We start from the raw sequence: 21,565 nt of genomic DNA, 5'->3' as shown, positions 1-21,565 counted from the left end.
ACTTCTTTCATTAGTTTTAAAACAATGAACGTGTGCCAAAGTGTGGTAGGCAGACGATAGCTACTGGAAGATGTTCTGAGCCCCCCGCCCCCAACCCAGAACCTGTGACTGTGTTGTCCTTCCTGGTGAAAGGGGCTTCAGGGATGTGGTTAAGTAACAGGGCCGTGACGGGGAGATTATGCTGGGTACCCAGGTGGGGCCACAGCAGTCACAGAAGCCCTCATCCGAGAAGCAGGGGAGTCAGAGAAGTTGGGAGCGCAGAGTGATGACAATGCGGAAGGGGTCACAGGTCAGGGGATGTGGGCGCCCTCTAGAGGCTGGGAAAGGCCAGGCAAGGATTCTCTAAGAGCTCCAGGAGCATGCAGGCTTCTGACAGCTTGATTTGCCTGTGAGATCCATTCTAGAGTTACGGTCCCAGCACTGTCAGATGACAAATGTGTGCTGTTTCAGCCACTAAATTGTGGCAATTGGGAACAGCAGCAACAGAATGTTAATAGAAACGAAGTGATAGTTTTAACTCACACAGCCTATCAGCAGGTATGTTCATGGTTGGGAACTAAATTTTGCTTCACGGTTAGGAATTAAATTTAATCGCTGCAATTGTTTGTCTAAGATTGTTTATAATTCAAGCTAATATGTACAGCAATTTACCACTGACACATATTTATGTGTTAAGGTCAGAGTGAGGCTGCTTCAAGCTCGGGAGTTACATGGTCTGGTTTGAATTCAGGATGCTGCTGCTTAGTTGTGGGTTCTTGGTCAAATTATTTCTCTTAGCCTGAGTTTCATCATCCATATACTAGCAACATGTGATGGTTCCTTGTAAGAGCCAGCTGGGCTGGGCCAAGGTTGCTCAGAGAGCAGGTCAGACATTATCTGTAGATGTGTCTATGAGGTGTTTCTGGAAGACTGTAGCACTTGAACTGGTGGCCTGAAGAAAGCAGGTGCCCAGTGAGGATGGGCACCCCACTGAGATCAGAAGACACTCAACCTCTGACTTCCTGAGCTAAAACTCTGGTTTGTCTTCTGCCATTGTGACTCTAGGCTCCCAGGTGTTCAGAATGAGGGTCTGACCTCACACAGAGACAAACACTGGTGCTGGCTCATTGTCTAGTCCTTTGTTCTTTCCATGATGACATGACTGCTGCTATTGATTGTGCAAAGGACACAACCTTTGTTTCAGAAATGACAATGTTAGAAAACATCACATTTTGAAAAGATAACCTGTGCTGACAGGAATTTGGAAAATTTTCTGGAGCAGCTGTGGGTGAGCACAGCTCCTGAATCTAAGCTTAGCCTTCGTCTGAGGTGTCATGGCCCTGATGCCTTCGCCCAGCCTTTCAGCAGCTGCTGGGTGCTGTGAGGCCCACCCCTTACCTCGTCTGAGAAATCCGGGTTCTGGGAATGGTGCAGGACTGCTGTGTAGGCAGCTGAGGTGAAGAGGGGCCCTCCAGGTTTTCCATAAATACACTGTTTAAAAAGTTAGGAGTTGAATAATTATGAGTGTCTAAAATTAACTCTGAGCTCAATAACAGTCACAAGTCTTTAGTCAATCATCTCAGGTAAGATGAATTCTGACCCCTGCCCCGTGTTGATTACACAGTGGGGTGCTGCTGAAGAAAACTGAAGATTTTCATTCATCATGTAGCCGCTTCTTTGATGCCAACTACCTGAACCAGCTCACTGCCTAACCTGCTTACTTGCCTGATTTGTTCAATTCTGATCCCTGCTCTTTTTTAAAAAGATATTCATTCATTCATTCATTCATTCATTCATTTACTCATCTATCTATCTATTTATCTATTATCTATCTCTCTACCTATCTATCTATGATACAAGAACAGGGGTGCAGGCCAGAGGTGCAGGTGGTGAGAGGATTCACCAGAGACAGAGTGGGGGCCAGAACAGGTGGATCTACTGAAATACACTGCTCAGGGGAGCAGCGGGCGAGGCAGGCGCCATGTGGGTCAGCTCCCTGGCAGGGGATTACATTTGTGCTGCAGTGGCTGTGGGTAGCTTGACAACGCTGTTCTTAATCCCTTGTGCCACCAGGGAGGAACCTGAGGGCGCCCAGGGAATCTAGTGTTGGTCTAGAGGCTAAGGCAGTCAGTCCCAGGTGCCCACGTGGCTTACCTGAACACTAACCCCTGACATGATGGTTCCCAAACGGAGCTGGAAGCACAGAGCTGGCTCCTGGCCCTGTGTGCTTCTCTCTCCCCACCCCCACCAGGCCAGGGGGCAGGACATGGCACCTTCAGGTCACACAGCCCGAGATGGGCCCCTCTTCCAGAGTCTGCTGTGCTTGTGTGTGATGCTTTGGAAGGCAGTGGAGCAAGGGACCCACATACCTGCTGTCGCCCCCCCTTGCCTAGATCTTGCTCCATCAACACTGCTCTAGCCCTAGATGTTGCCCTTGTTTGCACGGCAACTGTATTTCACTCTGTTTTGTCCTCTCCTGATGCTAATGCTGTGGCTGAACTTGGATCCTGGGGATGCTGGAAGTGGCTCAAGCCCCTTAGGGAACTCATTCTCTCTGCTCTGCCTGACCCGTTGATCCCTACAACTGGTGGCCTTTCTTCTGAAAAATGCGACCACCTGGCAGCACAGAGAACATAGTGGTACCTGGCAAGGGGCGGGTAGGGTGGGCTCAGCTACTTCTGGGGGGCAGTTAGACATTATTTGTCTTTTACTTTTCATTCCTCTGATTCAGCAAAACTGAGATGACCTGGTCACCAGTCCATGAAGAATAAATTTCCTCTCTGTTTAGAGGTTACTTTATTTTTAAGTCCCTAAGATAAAAACACTATAATAACAAATATAAATTCTGGAACATGTTACCCAGTTGCAGTTTGATAGGTTACAACTGCATGGATCATATAAACTTTATATTGAGCTAGCTAAATCATGTGCTTAGCAACCAGGACTGCCTTCCCAGAATCCTCAGGGACTGGCCACTGCATGGCCATAAATGTGAGCATCAGGTCAAGCCTGCTGCTCGGGGCAGGAGTGTTGGACTTCTAGCCAGTATGTCCAGCCCTCCTGCCCGTGAAGGACGGCTGGGATGGGGCATTTTGAATGAAGCACCCTGAATCCAGAGGCAGGTGAATCTTTGCGAAGGGCACGGACTTTCCAAAGGGAATCTTTGCATTCCTTTTACGCCAGAATGGCTTTTGTTTTTTCAAATCGCAAAAAGCTAAGTCAAGCCACGAGACTGGTAATTCTAATAGAGCTGGCTAATGATGACTACTGAATAGGGTACACTTTAGGAAATCTAAAGCAGATGTCTCCAACTGCTCTTTTCTCGACTACACTTAAATAAAAAATCCCTCAGTGAAGAGAAATGCAGTCCCCACCCTCCCACCCACCCTTTGTGCGTGTCCTCTTTAGGGCCTGGCTCACCTTCACAGGCTTGGCGCCATCTTCATCGGAATTTTTGAATTCAATGCACACAGTTATATTTCGTGCCTGAAATTATAGCCAGGGAAAATGCAAATTGTAATTTCCTGTTAAATAACACCCAAACACAATCCAAGAGCCTAAAATAAGTAGCTTCTAATTAAATGTGAAAAATGTACAATACCCAACATTTTCCGGGGACATTATCCCCAGTGCTCATAAATAACTAAAGGACATGGGAGGATTATTTAACAGAGAGGAAAAGACTCATATTGAAAGGGGCAGGCATGCTATTTTCAGGGTATCTTAAGAAACTAACAGTCTAGAACATAATTATTTAGGATTGACTTTAGAAAGATAATTAATAGGTTAGAAAACTTAAACACTTTAAAGGTGAAACATCACTCTCTGATATAACACATTTCCAAAGGGTTTTCTATTCCCAAAGTTTGTCTTGTAGGCATTTGTATCTGATCTTACAAGAAACCATGTAGATGTGGTCTAACTGAAGTAAAGTGAGGTGATGCTTTAGATACAGATATCCTACCTTGTGGAAACATTTCTGACTATCATACTTGAGGTGCTTGGGGTAGACATAAATTTGATTTTTGTACACTCTGTAAGGACGGCAGAACTTTGTTGAGTCATAAACAAATTCCTCCACCTCCACTGTGGGTTCTGGTTGAGCCATCGCATTGAAAGGCTTGACAGGGATAAAGGACGATGTTACACAGTCTTAAAAAATCAGAAAATAAGAGTTTGTCATTTAATAGGGTTCTTTTAAACTGAGCAATAGTTAACATACTTTAAGATGAATCTATTCAAAATAGACACTACATACTTGCATACCTAATGCCATGTACTAGACAATTTTATACTAATTTATATGAAATGATGCTAGCAGAAACTTTGAATGACAACCAAGGCACTTATTGAATATCAAAACTGGTCTTCAAAAAACTATGGTTAACATTCCTGGGTGGAGCCTTAACTATTAACTTAACCTCTTAACTATTTTGTATTAAGCTTTATATACAAAGCACATTTTTGGGCCCTCCCTGGTGGCGCAGCGGGTTAAAGCACAGCACTAAGAAGCTAAGACCACTTCAGCATGAGTTCAATCTTGCCCGGAGGTGACCCACATGGCGCAGCAGACCTCTCCTGACCTGCCCGCTGCTCCCCTCAGCAATGTATTTTGTCAGTCTGCCTGTTCTGCTCTCCACTCTGTCTCTGGTGAATCCTCTCACCACCCCTGCACTTCTGGCCTGTACCCCAGTTCTGTATGCACAAATAAGTAAATCTTTAAAAAAAAAAAAAGTACTTTTCTGGTTAATGAACCTCTGAACATACCAATCAGGTACTGCAAGGATGAACTCACAGGATTTTACCGTATTTATTTTTTAAATATTTATTTATGCATTCAGAACTGGGATACGGGTCAGAGGTGCAGGGGATGAGAGGATTCTCCAGAGACAGAATAGGGAACAGAACAGATTGACTGAAAAGCACTGCTGAGGGGAGCAGCAGGGAGACAGGAGAGGTCTGCCATGCCATGTGGGTCTCCTTCCTTAACAGGGATCGAACTGGTGCTGAAGCTTTAACCCACTGTGTCACTAGGGAGGGCCCTGGATTTTACTTCATCACTAAAAATAGCACTGCACTGGTACAGGACAGAACAAGATGCTCAGTGGTTCTCTGAAAGGACCAAGTGGATTAATGGTAATTTTCCCTCTGAAATAAATTGGCATTAGAGCCTGAAGTCCTCTCTTCATTATTAGGTCCATTTAATTTTGTTAATTTAGTTTTTATAAACTTTTAATATTTAATATTGTGGGAAAAGTGTAAGTGGGGGATTGGTCACTAGGAATTTATAAATCAAAACTTTCACCACTAATAGTTTGGGGTTGAAGCTGCAGTTTTAGGAGATCTACCTTCTTATATCACATCTGGAATACTTCCAGGGTTCAAAAACACAAGAAGGTTAATGAAATATATTTGGGGAATCAGATTACAGGTTTTCTAAAAAAATCAATTCTAACATTTTTACTATATATTCAAATTTCTCTAATGTCCTACCGTTTCTTCAAAGAGAATATTTAAGCTTGTCTTTTTTGTTTTTCTTCAAGAGGTGATAAAAGTCACATCCCCCAAGTCAGGTAGGGGAATAGCTTAATTTCTCCTCTGCTTTTTTTATGCCAATCAATGCAAAAGTGACTAGGAATTATAGCACAAGTTAAAGCTCATTTATGCCCTAGAAAAATTACAAGGAGAAAATCTTAATAGTGTGAATGATAATTCAAATCTCCTGAGAAAACAATCCTCTCCCTGTCTGCAATTCAGTCTTGGATGACTTTCTTCATTCTTGCACCACTAAAAGCATCATCAGAAGTAACAAAACAAATCTATCTCACTACTTAAGAAATAAAACTCTGAAATATTTATAAGTTAATAAAAGTCTCTTCTGAGATTCAAACTTTCACAGACACAAATAGGACTTTTGGACATATTCTGAGAAGCATAAACTCTGCAATGAAACTAAGATGTGTCCCAGCTCACATCCCTGCGTTACTCTCTGCAGGGTGCCCTGGGGACCTCACAGAGTGCAGAGCTTCCCTGGCTCGGTCAGAGGAACTGCAGCGTCTCCATCGGGGTCTACATTTTAGTCAATCTATCTGAAGCTGACTTTCCTCATTTGAAACCCTGTAGGGTTTTGGGGATTAAATAACAGAACTTAATACTTTGCTATATTTATGGTGCATTCCTTCTATAGATTAGATTAACCTGAATATAGTACTTCTCCTACAATATTTATAGTCTGTCTTATGGATAAATAAGAAGCCCCACATTTATAGAGGGTGATAAATTCCACTAATTCAAAACTAAGGGGGGGGGGACCCACAAAACCTTTGTAAACTTTGTAACCAACCCACCAACCTCCCCACCAACCAACTAATCCACCACCATCCACTAGCCAACCCACCTACCAACCACCCAGCCAATCAACAAAGCAAAAATGCACTAAATAGTCAAAATTTAGCAAACTGTGACATCATGATCATACTTGGATGCTCCAAAGGAATGTTGTCAACTGCTATATCCAGGCTTCCGGGGATGACCTGCGTTTTGCTTGCTCTGTCAATCCTGTGAAAACAGCCAGCATAGAAACACTAAAGCAATAGTGTTGGTGTGAACTTGTTCCAGAGTTTCGCTATCATTAGGCATAAGAAGTGTTTGGAGCAAGGATGATTACTCTAGTAGGTAGACGGTCTGTTTTTAGCTCTTCACCAACAATCAGAAAAGCCTCTCCTGACTAGTTCTTCTGGTCCCTTCCACCCTTATGGAATGAATGCACATGCTTTGTTACCACCCAGCCCCCACCCACAACCACTCCAGTTCTCATTTTCTTGCATTTCATTTCTTCCTGCTCTGTTGAAACCTTCTTACCAAGTTTCATCCATAAGTAGCTGGAGGAAGCTGATGACATTTGAAAATTTTGCCTTCCAGGAAACTGACGTCAGATAGGGTTAGGGCTTGCTCTGCCCAGCTTATGAGAACTGATTATTAAATTTTCAGTTATTCAGTCTGCTAATTGTTACACCATAAACTGATGTGAACTTGCCAACAAATAAATATTAAGCACAGAGTTAATTTGTACTCCATTTTGAGTACTTATTACTACGTTTACTGTGGGCTCTTGAGATCTTTTTTTCATCTTGCTATATGGTGGGTGTGGGTGTGAAATGCTTCCCAGCACTATGGTTAGTGATGCTCCACTGGCAGCTTGAAATCAACACAAGGGCAGGAGAATTTACACCACAGGAATTGCCATCACTATAAATCAGTTTCCCCCCTCCGGAAGTCATAGGTAAACACTTATTAGCATCCTCCTGAGAACGGTGATGGGATCTGAGACAGCCATGAACCACTTAAAGTCTCACCAGAAAGCCTGATGGGGGTTAGGGTGCTTTCTGAGAATGGTGGTCACGGTTCTGAGACACCCATGAACCACTTAAAGTCTCACCAAAAGGCGGTGGGGGTTCTGGTGCTTTCCAACTGCCAGGGTAGTAACACTTTGTGATCACACTGTTATCCCACTGATAACAAGGGTTCTGTGAGAGCTTGGTGTTTTCCTGTTATATGAGATCACCCCGAAATCTTTTGTGTATTTCTCTCTGCTCAGCATTATGACTTTCATGCTTCATTGCACTGGCACAAAAGTAAAGAGGAGAATTTCTACTTGAGTCTGCAGGAGCCTGCAGACACGTGGGGGGGGGGTTTGGCCAGAATGTCAGAGAATTTAGAGGTTGGGGGAGCTCCCCATGTATGGAGTGGTCCTGCAGGAGCCTAAGAGCGGGATATTTGTTCATAGCCTCCTTCTCGGTTTTACTTTTCACCTTTATTTTGCTTTCAAAGATTTATATTCTGTCCTTTTACTCTATAGATAGAAACATATCCCCTCTGAAGAAAGAGAAGATAACGACAGTAATAATATAAATTACTGTATTTACTATAACTCTTCCCTTTTCAGTGTTTCAAAATATAATTCTAAAACTCCTTTACACTCCTATTGAGAAGTGCCCATGTCCTCTTCTCTTGAATCTAGACCCTGTGACAGCTTACAGTATATTACTTTGGACAAGGCATGGGGACAGCTTCTCTTTTAAGAAACTGGTAGTGATCACTCTCTGTCCCAGGGGACACTTAAACTCCTAGAACCCAGTCACTGTGCTATGGGGAAGCCAAAGGATCTTCTGGAGCTACTCCCATGGACAAGCACCCAGGAAGGAGTATCAGTCACCAGCTTACAGCCCCAACTGAGCTCCTTGTCAACAGCCAGCAGCAACCTGCCTCTCCACAGCTAACACCTTGAGTAGAAGTGACCAGCTTTCACTCTGCTGTGCTCAGACCAGGGACTCAAGAGCAAAATAAAAGATAAAATTTTTTAAGTTACTAAATTTTGGGGTGGTTTGTTACACAGCTACTAACTTAGTTTAATACTTCACAGTCCTTTCATATTATTCTTGCAAATGTACCCTGGTGGCGTATGTGAGGTCATCTGCATAGCCTCTGCTTTCTAGGGGAGTTTGGGCGTTTGAGAGTCAGGAAATCAGGTGTTATTTATGCAGAAGTAACAATGAGGTGTCACTTTAAAGAGTATATCAAATATCCTACCTTCTATAATCTGATACTAATTTCAGTAGGTCCTCTGCTGAAATCTTGTTACTTTCTTGTCTATACAGTGGTGAAAATCTTGAGTCTCTGTCCACATTTCCCTGGTTGTCCTTAAAGACTGATCTGAAAACAAAACAAAACAAACAAAAAATGATAAATTTCTTCAGGTACCTTGGTATTTTTATGGGGGTGCATTTACAAGTGATGAAATTGATTCAACTACCCATTTATGATTTTAGAAACTCTGGGTACTTACAAAATGAAAAGACAAAACAGTTCTTCAACAAAAGTTTTATTTATAAGCTATCCTGGTTGTCTTCATTTTTTGTTTTAACAAAACACTGATAGCCTCTCATACTAGAACTACATTTATTAATGTCATACCTTCAGTAGCTGACATCAAGAATTTGGAGTATAAGGGATCAGAGAAAGAGTAGAAACATACACCATTTTTTTTTCATCATTTCCTCAAGACGTCTTAACCCTGAGAAAGCCAAGGTCACTTCACTTTGGATCATGCCATTAGAATTACAGGAAAGGGCGGCCCCTTGGTGGCCTAGGGGTTAAGTCTCAGCACTATCACAGCTATGGCCTGAGTTCGATCCCCGGCCAGGGAGCTGACTACAGGGCACAGCGGACCTCTCTTGCTCTTCACCCACTGCTCCCCACAGCAGTGTGTTTTAGAATATCTGCCTGCTCTGCTCCCGACTCTGTCTGGTGAATCCTCTCACCCTCCGCACCTCTGGCTGTCACCCCAGATCTATACAAGGGAAATAAAGAATTACAGGAAAGGGATGAGGTTATATATGCTGGTGTAGAGGATGATTTGGACATCTTCATGGAGATAAATATCTTAACCTTTAGGACAGATACAAAGGTAAAATGGAGAACACTTGAGTCAGAGTTCTGTATTAAGTACAGAAAACATATGTTTAACATATATAGTCATATCCTACCTACCTAAACCTACTTCAATGGAACTATATAGATTTGGTTAAAAGATTTAAATTATTTCCATCCAAATGATACAGTAATGTCAGACAAATACATCTGACAAGCAAGTACATACAGCATGCTTCCAGTTTTTTATCCTCACAGTTCATCATACTCTGTGTCCACCAAAGGAAATTAGACCCATGCATGATTGATTTTTCTTTAATTTAGGGAAATGCTGAATTTTTACTTCTTCTACTTAAAGGCCTTAGGATATTTTATCACTCTTCTATCAAAGGTTCAATACACAGGCTGGAATGGTCACTGAAATGGATAACTGATCACATCAGAGCTTCAGTGTCTAATTATATAGAAAGTCGGCTTAGAATTTCTCAGAATGGTATTTTTAGACTCCTTCAACTTTTCCATTTTTCCTGTTAACTCGAACGTGAAGGTTAAAAAGAAAAAGTCCCCTACCAAATGATACTGGGGAAACAATGACAGTATTTAATGGGAAGATGATTTTTTATGTAAACATTACATTGGGCCTTTTGTCTTTGTGATCTAATGGCACCGAATGACACGTGTCTCAACTGGGGGAAAGCTCAAATGATGTTGAGCAATCGTTTTCTTTATCAACCAGTCACTTCAAATATAGTGAGAAAGGTGAGTCGCAGGATTCATTTTTGCCCTTCTCCACCAGTCTGTCCTGGAAATTCCACACTTGCCAGAAAGTCCAATAAGGAGAATGAAGACCCTGGCATCATGGGGATGCTGCTGGAAGTGCTGGACACGGGTTTGACAAATGTGCTCCCTGGTGAGGGCAGGCGGGGCTGACTCTTTGCACAGACGGCCTCGGGATGGCTGGCATGCTGAGTCAGTGGAGGAACGATCTGAATATCATGAGGGTCTTAGAACCAAGAAAGTAGGGATCAAAGGAAGAAATGACCTGTTTAGCCTCCAGCAAAAGAAGTGTCCTTTAAGACTTTACATTAGCAGTGTGAATAGCTGTAATGTACAGAATAAATTAGACTTTTTTGGGGTCTTAGTGGAAGACAAAATGTAAGAGTAGTTGTCAGGCAGCTTAATCATAATTTTAAAGAATAAATGATTGAATCATTTGAGTTACAAGAAGAAAGAAAGAACCACAATAGGTGCAGTTGAACTTCTAGTTCTGGGAAGATTCAAACAGAGGCTGGACAAGCACTTCTTGGGGATTTGGCTGTCAATTGGGGCCCCTCAAGTAACAATTAGTATGCTTCTATAAGTGTATTGACAAAGGAACACTTTTTTTCCCTTAATTTTAGTCTCCATTAGTTTGAAAGAAAGAGTAAAAGAGACAGAATAAAAGGCATTACTGGTGTGCAGTGAGGGCTCTGGAAAGCCCACGAACCACACAGCACATTTGGAAGGGGTCAGCCTTTCCCAAGTCAAGGTGTGTACAATACCCTATGTAGCCGTCTGGATGTGCTCTCTTTACCTGCCCCAAGGATAACTCCTCTTTTTTCTTGGCTGTAAAAACTCATCTTTTTTCTTGGCTGGTGGGAAAAATAAGAACCTGATCCACATTTCCTTTGGATAAAGCACTCAAAATAATGAGCTTTGTGTGCTTTCTGTGGGTGGGATGATTGGATCATGCTGGAAATGCGGTTGTAAGCTAAATTGTCAGTTTTATGCCTTGGAGTGGAAGTGGAAGTTGATTTTAAGGGCCAATGAGTTTTAGGGTACACTCAAAGCCAGATTGTGAGACTGACTGCCATCCAGCAAATGTAATTGAAGGGACACACAGCCAGAAAATCAGGAGCATCAATAAGCTACCCAGTGTCAATAAGTTATCCAGGTGAGTTACACTGGCACAGGGCCAAGTGACATGACCAATGAGCTGCTGCTGATTTGACTCACACTTATTTGAAGTAGGCTCCACATTGTGAAGGGGAAATTAAAATCTTTGGTTGGAACTTGTACTTTTATGTGTGTGATTAGCTACTGTAAGGTCCAGTGTGAGATCTTTAGAACTCTCCTGCTGGCTATTTTTCTCAATTGCTTATGCAAATGAGTTATATGGAGGTGCTTATGCAAATATGAATCATGTATTTATATAGATGGTGTGGGAGACTGTTTGCTAACCTACCACCAAACCACCAGTCAGGCAGTATCTAGCATGAACTTGTGGGTTTCTGGCTTTCCTGCCTAGATGTAATTACTTCAATCGTCTGTCCGTGTGTCAGGTCACTTCACCTGTCTTCCTTTGGGCATATTTTCCTAGACAACTTCAAAATAAGTGGTTCCTTCTTTTCCTAACAGTTCAGTTTCTTTCAGTAATGTGTCATTTATTTATGTCTTTCTTCCATACTCTTCTTCACTGCCCTAAATTTACAGCAATTGGTGAGTGACTTAATGCATCAGAGGTGTACTGATAACCAGAGGTGACTCACTACAAATCACATTAGAATCATGACTTCTTGTAGTGGCTATCTTTTATTGGGTACCTGTCTGTGCTCATTAAGCCTGGGTATTATAATTCCTTTGTAGGCAATTATAATACACTAGGCAAAGACAATCTGTAAGTTGTCTAATGTCACTTAGTCAGCAAATACAGTTGAGATTTTGCACCTCAAAATCTACCTCTAGATGCCTTCTGCCTTCTGACTGCTCAGAACAATGCTGGATTTTTTTTTTTTTTAAGATTTATTTATTTATTCATATAGAACTGGGTTACAGGCCAGAGATACGGAGGGTGAGAGGCTTCACCAGAGACAGAGAGGGGAGCAGAACAGGCAGATCGAGGAAGTACACTGCTGAGGGGAGCAGTGGGCGGGTCAGGAGAGGTCTGCCTCGCCATGTGGACCTCCTCCGGGGCAGGTGGGAATCGAACTCATGAGGAAGCGGCTTAAGCTTCTCAGTGCTGTGCTTTAACCCGCTGCGCCACCAGGGAGGGCCCAATGCTGGATTCTTAAAAGAAAATGTGCGCAAGATCGTGATTTCACTCTATCGGAATATTTCCCCTTAGCCAGCAGGCCTTTTCCTCTCCTGGTCCTGACAGGAGCAGGTTGGGAATAAAGTTGATCAAGATGAAAAGAAACTGAACCAGTGAATATAACAAGTTATCTGCTCTCTTGAAGTTTATGACAGTTAAAAATCAAAATTATCAAAGTTCTCTATAGATCTCAATAATATCCTTTTAAAAGAGAATATCCTAGTTGAACTTGTCAGGAGAGAGAAAAGGGAAAGTGGTATTTCTGACTTATTTTATACCAGGTGCTTCTGCACTGAAATGGCAGTGGCTGCCTTTGGTTCCTTGCATAGGCAGGAACGTTGAGAGTGGAGAGTGAAAACTTGACCGTGCTTGTGAAGGCTTTTTCTCCCTCACTAAAGGGTCACCCGGGGACAGACGAATCCCCAAAGGCTGTATGAGTCTACCTCACTGTATTTCCCCTCCCCACACCTACCAGGCCCAACTTTAAATGACAGCCTCCAAACTTTAATCTCTATCGGTGAATTTACTCTGGTTATGCCCACTATTGGATACTGTGAGATGTGTAAAAAGAATAACTAACAGGTTTTCTGCACCCTCTAGATCGTGATGCTCCTGCCTCTGGGACAATATTATCAACATTCAAATAAACACTTAATAAATAGACTGATATATCTCTTTTAGTTGATTTGGTTTGTACATTGTATCCTTCTGACCTTTATGTCTATGACAGGCTCTTTTTCCTTTAAGAAAGTCCTCTACTAATACAAAAAAGTAAAGCAACTGAGAGAGACAGCAGTAATTTAGCAGATTCAAAAAGTAGAATGTGCTCTTTCTGCAGATGTTAAATGTCTACGAGGATGATTCTGCAATCAGTGCCCATATAACTCAGCACTTCATCCAGTCAGCTGGCATTGATAAAGTTGGCATGCTAAGCAGCTCCAACATCAAAGAGAGCTTAAATGAGGAATTTAATGGTTTCATAAGGACATCCATATATAGAGCTCTACGCATAGATGAAAACACACAGATGCATAAGAAATCATAGTGTAGGACACTTGTTCCCAAGACCGACTGATGGCAAAGTACCTGATAAATAGTCATGCCTTTGATTTGATCCCGCCAGGAACCCATAACATACCTGGTCATGCCCACTGGGTACATGTCATGAAACTCTACTATGAGTTGTCCCCATAAATTGGTAAATCATATTTCAGGGGAGTTCAAGGTGTTTATGAAGATGAACACATGAACATTCTTCGATGTGTGGGTATATTAAAAAAATAACATGGGGTGTTTGTATCAGGAACTTCTCATCGGTCTAGAAATGCATTTCTGTCCCATGGGTTGCAATTCTCAGCCTACCTCACTGCCCAGGCAAATGGCATCCGGTATTTCCCGAGCTTGCTGCAGAACTGCCTGTTGGATTTTAGAATCTTCTGTGCATACTGGGAACAGAAGATAAAAATATTGTTTAGAATGCCACTTTTCACAAACTGCACATTTGTACCAACCAAGAATATCTGTATTTGGAAATTTTCCTGGATATTTGTTTCACTACTTTGTGAGTATATCAAGAACTAGATGGTGAAAACTTTTCATCAATCCACTATGAGCGCATTTTTTGAAAGCAACAGAAAGGATTTCTAGATACCCCTGGCCGTACCTTGTTGGAGTCAGGGTTCTTAATATAAGGTTCAGCTCCACTTGCAATGCTTCCCATCAGCACTTTCTCAATTTTGGCCACCAGAACAATTTCAGAATGTGGATTGCTGACAGAAAATATAGCCTATGGGCAAAGAAAACTAATAAGCACTCAGGAAACCAGACTGAAGACATTTACAAGATTTCGCTGTCTTTAAAGAGCAACTTTAATGGAATTTGAGAGGGGGCAATGCTATTTTTATATAATTGGTAAGGACAACGGAACAAGAATTATTCTGTCTCATCCTGTGGAAACCCAAGTGCAACCTGCTTTGGAAATTTCAGCCATTCCTCTGGAAACCCCCTGATGCAAGGCTCCTCTGACTGTCTGGGAGAGACAGTGTCGATGTTCCCATTTTCCAAGGGCAGCGAAGCCCCGGACACCATCTGCCTGACAGTCGTGTGGTTCAGGTCGATGTGGAAATCAGCAGAAATCTTCCTGCTGTCTCTGAGGTCATAAAGGGCCACACTCACAAAGAAAGGCTCAATCTGTAGGAAAAAGAAAAAAACTTGATGAGTTGGGCATCAAAACATGACACCTGTAATGGACTTTTTCAATAGATTATTTAATCAGATGGTAGAGAACTTGCTACTACCTACATAGTTTGATGTTTCTCTTTATAGTTATATATTCTATACTATGTCTTATAGAGCCTAAATACATATTTTAGATGTAGTACAGCTAATCTAATCTAACCTGCAATTGGCCCTTGAACAACACAGAGGATAAGGCACCAACACCGCACAGCTGAGAATCTGCATGTCACTTGCAGTCAGTCCTCTGAAGCACAGCTCTACCTCTAAAGATCCAGTCAGGCAACAGCCATGCACACAGGTCACATGGGTAGAAAAAAATCCCTGGGTAAGTAGAGCTATGCAGTTCAAATGCATGTTGTTCAAGGGCCAAATGCAATCATATAATGTTCATACGTCACATATTGTACTAAAATATATGCTACAGGGTACATTTATCATATATAACTAGATAAAAAATAAATGGCATAGATAATATTTATAAGGAAGTCCCCAGAGTCCTTTTCTGTAGCAGGCACTGCAGAGCCCAGTAGTTTATGTCACTGGTTTTTTCATTCTAGAATTTTGCCAAGTCTTTCTTCATATATTGTACCAGTACACGATTTTGTCTTTTTGGTTATTTCCCCTGCACTGTCAAAAAATACTGCCATCTCATGTGCCTTGATGCTTCCTCATAATCAGCCACAGAACACACTTTTCTTTGGCAGTTACATCCTACACTGATGTTTGATTTTTACAGTTCAATATATTAGGAGCTCACAAAGTTGGCTACCCCATCCAACGCCTGCAAATGTTAACCTGTATTCTGGTCATGTTGGTATCTGCTGGTCTTCACCCCTATACAGTCCTTGGATTCCCTTTACTAAGTATTTTATATTTTTTGAGATGTCGTCTGAGGTAACCCAATGTGATGCTGTTCATCCACCAACCCAACTGATAAGTCCCACTGCGATCAAGGACCAGAGCCAGGTCCTTCTCCTTCATTTATTTACTTACACTTATTAACAAAAATGCAGACGAGTGCAGACTAGGCTATCCCAATAGCCTGCAGTGTCCTCTCTCATCATTTATAGTAACCCTCCAGTTGCCCAGGTCTGGCTAAAGGCACTACCTTCAAGGTGATGCCTGTGTCTAAATGGCAGAGTGCCTCATGTCTTGGGCACTTCTCCACCCAGTAAGATGGTCGAGGATTATTTTGCACTCTCCCTGCCAAGTCATTTTTCCACAGAGCCCTGATTCCTTTAAGTGAGGGTGACATTTAGAAACCAAGAACTGGGTGTTTGTTACTGGGACACACACACACACACACACACACACACACACCCACAAGCACACACTCTATTATTAGTGTACTTCTCCTTCTCATTAGTCTACTTTGTTCGATCAACAGGACACTCCTGAGGCAGTTGGATACATGAGTTTGGAGCCCAATCAAGTCAGTTATGCTGGAGATTTGGACCTGAGAGGTTTTTGTATGTGGGATGAGTCATGAAATAAGGGGAAAAGAATTAAGTCATGAAATAAGGGGAAAAGAATTGAATGACATTCTGAAAAGTAGCAACATATAAAAGCAGAGATGGGGGCAGAGTAAAGGGTTTGTAGGGGAAGTTAGGGAAAGAAAGAAATTTAAAAACACCAACAAAAAAAATTTTAAATGTTGCCACAGTATCACAGAAATTGAAAAAGAAACACTGAAGACAGTTTTCAACTAGAAAAACAGCAAATGTAACAGAGTACATAAAACAAGAACTGAAATAAATATATGCATGTAAAATTACACACATATACATATGTATAATTATATGCACACATATATGTAATTACATGTGTGTATATATGTATAATACAACAGACTTGTAAAAATTGAATATATTTATAAAAAACCAGTAGTTCTATTTTTGTTTATGCTTCTTAATTTTGAATTAATCCTATCATCTGTTAGTATTATGTGGACAAGCAGGTAATATAGAAAAATCACAATTAAGATATTAAGTTAAACTAGAACAAATAAAAAATAAGTTTTATATTTTACCAATTTAATTTAATTGAGAACAGCTCTTGGCTTGTGGTAGTGCCAGGCATCTAAGAATCATAAAATGCAAAAATTATGTGAAAGAACTCAGGTAAGGTATTCAAATACACAGAAAGTCAAAAGAAAAAACTTGTTTTTTTCTTCATTGTCACATTTTGATTTTCCTTTCCACTGAGTGGAAATAAATTACCTGCTTTGATATTCCATCAGAAATTAAAGCCCACATGGTGATTCATTTATTTCTTCCAATCCATCTTTTTCAACTTAAATGTCAAATCTTACCTTTTGAACCACTGGCTTTTCAAAAGTATTCATTTAACAAAGCAGCTCAAAGCCTAACAAATTGAGTCATAGATTTCTTATGTTTAGAATTCTGTATTCTTATTTTAAAAAATACAAAAACATAAAACTTTAAATGAAGTTCTGCTGTGAAGTAGCCTTATGAGTCTGGATTTTTGAATTAATTCCTATTTTCAAAAAGCATTTTATATTATAAAGCCATCAACATGAATTTGGTTTTCAACCTACTGACTAAAAAATTATAGGTTGTCAAATGTTTCCTCATCATGAAAAAGTTCTTTCAAGGAAGATTTTTAGAAACTCATTCATTAAATACAGTAGAGGACTTTGCAGTAACTTAGAGAAATACTTTAATTATTTGATAAGCAAGCTCACTAAATGAAAAACAATGAATTTCAAAACAAAGAATAACACTATTACATAAGAAATTGTTGAATTCACCTAAGGCCCTTTTTATTAGCTTCCTATTTTGTTGATAATCACATTGAAATTATTTTTTAAAATTTCTTCCCTAGATTTTAACATTGTATCAACTATTAAATAGAATGAAACAATATAGACATACAAAGCACTCCCAGCAGCTCACCCCTCTGGCTGAGAGAGAAGAGCATCTGGAGGCTTCTCTGAAAGTAGTTGTGTCTCACCTGCCTGGCCTGACCAGCACAAATAAAGCAAGCATTGAGTGTGGTTTTTAGAACAAAGAAAGGAACCCAAATGGGATGAGTCTATGCCTCTGGCACTATATAGAAAACCTGCTTCCTTTGGGCCTCCCTGGTGGCACAAGGGGTTAAGTCTCAGCACTATGAAGCTACTGCCAGCCACTGTAGCACAAGTTCGGTGCCCCGCCAGGGACTGACCCACGTGGTGCAGCAGACCTCTCCTGTCTCACCCGCTGTTCCCTTCAGCAGTGTGTACTTCAGTATATCTACCATTCTGCTCCCCACTCTGTCTCTGATGAATCCTCTCAGCCCCGATATCTCTGGCCTACACCCTAGCTCTTGCATGCATAAATAACTGAAATAAGTCTTTAAAAAAAATAAAGAAATGAAAACCTACTACATTTGAGTGTGTTTCTAAACTGGATTTGGAAATCATGGCTAAGAATCTCCCCCTCACCCCCGCCAAAAACATGCTTTTGTGTTTATTTAATATGTCACAATTATGTGACATATCCATTTTACTGATACTTCCAATATCAGTTTTGAGAATTGATCTTGTTTCAACATAGTTTCAAGAACTAAGTTTCTAGTGTCACTGGGGTCCCTCCCTGGGCCATGTTTCGCTTGTACTTGCTCACAGCTGGCCTTTCTCTTGCATCATGGCCTGCCCTTTCCTGCTGATCTCCATGCACGGCTCTTCCTCCTTCATCTTCTTGAGTCACTTCTCTATCCATTCTTGAAAATCTTGTTCCTGGTCCATTCTCTATGTGCACGGGCATTCCTAGAGGATTCCTTCCATGCTACCGCTAAACTAAGCTTGTAAATTGAGAGCTCCATTCATGCATTTCCTTTAGGATACATGTATCTGGAAATCTAACAGGTCCATCAAGCTTGACCTGTCCATGGTGGGCTTTGTGACCGGTGTCCCCCAAATATGTTCTTCCTTTTATCTTGTCCTCTCACTAAATGGCACCACTAGGTACAAGAACATTCAAACAAAAGCAAAGACGGAGCTTTGGCTTCTCATCCCCGTATCCTGGGATGTCTGGTGAGTCTGAAAAATTTAGCTCGGCTTACAAAACATCAGGCAAGTCCACTCACTTATCTCCTTCTTCCTCACCAATCCTAGTCACCAAGGCTGTGGTCGCTACTTCAACATTCCCTCTTTCTCTCCAATCCTTAATTATGGTGGGATCTTTTAAATCAGAATTGCATCATTTTATAGTGCTTTAAACTCTGGAGCTGCCTCCACGCACACCTAGGATAAACCCAAACTTCGCGACCGCTTCCAGACCCCACACAGTCTTCTCTCCCACTGCTTCTCCAACTTCACCTTGGCCTGCCCTTCCCTCCACTATGTCTGTTCAGTTTCTAGAATTGTCAAGACTCCTCTCTCTCAGAACATTTGCAATTCCTTTCTTCTGTCTAGAATGGTTTCCCTGGACTTTCCTCTTTATCTCTCGACACTTAGGTTCAAACATCATCTTCTCAGGTAGACTTTCCATGTTCACCCTGTTTAGAGCGATCCTTTCCCCTGTTCCTCTGTGGCACATCTTTCACTACTGAATAATTGTGAGGAACTTTCCCCAGCATGCAATTACTTTCTGTTCTTTTCACAAAGCATCTAATCTTCAAGAGGTCAGGGCCCTTGCTGTTCTTGTTTCCTGCTGTTTCTCCAGGAAATTGGGCTCCCAGAAGGCACACTGAGTGTTTACTGGAAAATGAGTAAACTTGACTTCTCCTACTTTTACTCTTCATACCTAGTCAGTTACAATCAAAATACTTAGAAGCTGCACTGAGGGGGATGATTGTCACTGATGACACTGTTAACTCATCAATAAGAATCTTACATATAACATGGAAATATCAATACCTGGTCTGCATTATATTTCATGGATTTCAAAGGTACTTTCCACATTTAGAAAAATTAATATTTCATGAATACTTTCTGTGCACCAAGCACTAAGTACTTTCCTTATATTATCTCATTTAATCTCCACAATAACTGTCAAATAGTTGCCTAAGAGTAGTGACATAACTTACATTGGTTATTGGATCATTTTCATTCTCCGTAATGCATCCCTGAAGGTTGAAGTTGAGAGCTTTGCAAATGATCATGATTCTCTTGGCAGCTTTTTCTTCAAATGGTTTGACCACAGAATCGGGTTCTGAAAGATCCTTTTTTGGACATTTCATTTCCTAAAATTTGTTTTATAATTTTACTCAGAAACACATCATAAAAGAGCAAATTGTAAATAAAATTACAACTGTGTGAAAAACAGTTCTGACTTACATCTGCAGCTATGTCCAGAGAGAAGAGATTCAGCCTGTCCATGTTTCGAGTTGTTCTGACAGTCTCTTCAGTTTCTGTGAGGTACTACAGGGAAAATGCTGTTAGCTCTTGGTATCTGTAAATCCAGCCCAGTCACATCCATATGACTAAGAAATAGCCCTTTAGTGTTAGCATGTTTTTTTTTTTTTTAAAGATTTATTTATTTATTTATTCATACAGAACTGGGGCACAGGCCAGAGATGCGGAGGGTGAGAGGATTCACCAGAGACAGAGCGGGAAGCAGAACAGGCAGATCGATGAAGTACACTGCTGAGGGGAGCAGCGGGCGGGTCAGGAGAGGTCTGCCACGCCATGTGGTCACCTCCCGGGCAGGCAGGGATCGAACTCATGCGGAAGTGGCTTTAGTTTCTCAGTGCAGTGCTTTAACCCGCTGCGCCACCAGGGAGGGACAACATGTTTTAACATCATCTTGTGAACACTCACAATCTTATAAAAACATGCCTTCATTTTTCAGTGTTGAGTGTATGTTAAATAAAGCCCATAGGTTCAGCACAGTTCTTAATTAGTTTCATTGTCTAAATCTTGGAAGAAAACATTCCCACTTCTGCCAGGAAAACAATAACTGATAAGTAATTCAAATACATTTGCATAATAAAATGTCAGCTTTATTACTTTTGTGAAGTCTGGGTGTAGGCTCTCTGAAGAATCGGTTTCTTCTGGTGTGGAGTCACAAGTTACAGCATTATCCAGCGAATCTTAAAAAGACACAGCATGACAGAAGGAATGATACTCAAGAGACAAGCTTTTCTCTTGCCTGTGACACACCAGGTCAGTGAGACTCAAGAACGAAAGGCCTCCGTTGTGTCCTGGCTTCAGGACTCACATTGGTAGAGACCTGGAGACAAGAGGGCCACCTGGGGCTCTGTCCCTGACACTGTCCTGTGCTCATGAGAACTCTGGACGCGCCCAGTCACTGCGCTCATGCTTGGAGTTGTCTTTACTTACTACTTTATCACTCGAAAGGTTTCTAACCTATGTGTGTTTGCCAAGTCTGATTTTTAGGTCACCATTTTAATACTTACCTTCTGGCTGTAGGTAAGCATTAATATTCTACTTGATCATCATCATTAAGTGACTTACAAATGCATAACACCTCCAGGGATGTGTGTATATCTATCATATATATGGTGTAAAAGCAGAGAAATAAACATACCACATACATGTAATACACATTGTAATTGTGTTGAAACCAACAATAATTTTCTTCCTAAACATTCCATGATTCTTTGGGAGGGTGAGACTGCTAGAAATTAAAGACGCTGATTTCTAATGTATCATAGCATTCAGTAAAATGCCTTGAAACAGGTTTCTTTTTGAGAATAGCCACTGGCTCTGACTTATCCTTGACGTCCACAAAGCTACAGGTCTGTTTTATTTCTACCTTTCTTTTCACCCTTTATTTCTCCTCTAGCTCCCTCCTCTGTTCTACAAAGAATTAGAATCTTAAGAGGGTATTAGACTGCGTAGAAGAATAATATCTGTATCTTATAAGAATCTTAAATACCACA

The 21,565-nt window shown here is 41.2% G+C and overlaps 1 protein-coding gene across 8 annotated transcripts in view; it reads right to left on the bottom strand.

Annotated features, from left to right (window-relative positions):
* Positions 1-21,565, bottom strand: part of DOCK10 (dedicator of cytokinesis 10) — a 187,203-nt gene that overhangs the window by 66,933 nt on the left and 98,705 nt on the right. For 7 of the 8 annotated variants that reach the window (XM_012727609.1, XM_012727593.1, XM_012727583.1 and 4 more), the window contains 11 exons: positions 20,670-20,752; positions 19,998-20,081; positions 19,748-19,903; positions 14,447-14,668; positions 14,142-14,264; positions 13,841-13,923; positions 8,569-8,691; positions 6,458-6,537; positions 3,944-4,131; positions 3,400-3,465; positions 1,378-1,470 (listed from right to left, as the gene is read on the bottom strand). In XM_012727609.1, coding sequence (XP_012583063.1) covers positions 1,378-1,470; positions 3,400-3,465; positions 3,944-4,131; positions 6,458-6,537; positions 8,569-8,691; positions 13,841-13,923; positions 14,142-14,264; positions 14,447-14,668; positions 19,748-19,903; positions 19,998-20,081; positions 20,670-20,752 — 1,301 coding nt within the window. Of the gene's footprint in view, positions 1-1,377; positions 1,471-3,399; positions 3,466-3,943; positions 4,132-6,457; positions 6,538-8,568; positions 8,692-13,840; positions 13,924-14,141; positions 14,265-14,446; positions 14,669-19,747; positions 19,904-19,997; positions 20,082-20,669; positions 20,775-21,565 lie in introns of those variants that run through there. The other variant, XM_012727605.1, reaches the window with a different exon arrangement.

The sequence above is a fragment of the Condylura cristata genome, unplaced genomic scaffold (assembly GCF_000260355.1).
Source record: "Condylura cristata isolate star-nosed mole 26May11 unplaced genomic scaffold, ConCri1.0 scaffold00002, whole genome shotgun sequence".
Lineage (NCBI taxonomy): Eukaryota > Metazoa > Chordata > Mammalia > Eulipotyphla > Talpidae > Condylura > Condylura cristata.
This window is presented reverse-complemented; position numbering and strand designations above follow the sequence as displayed.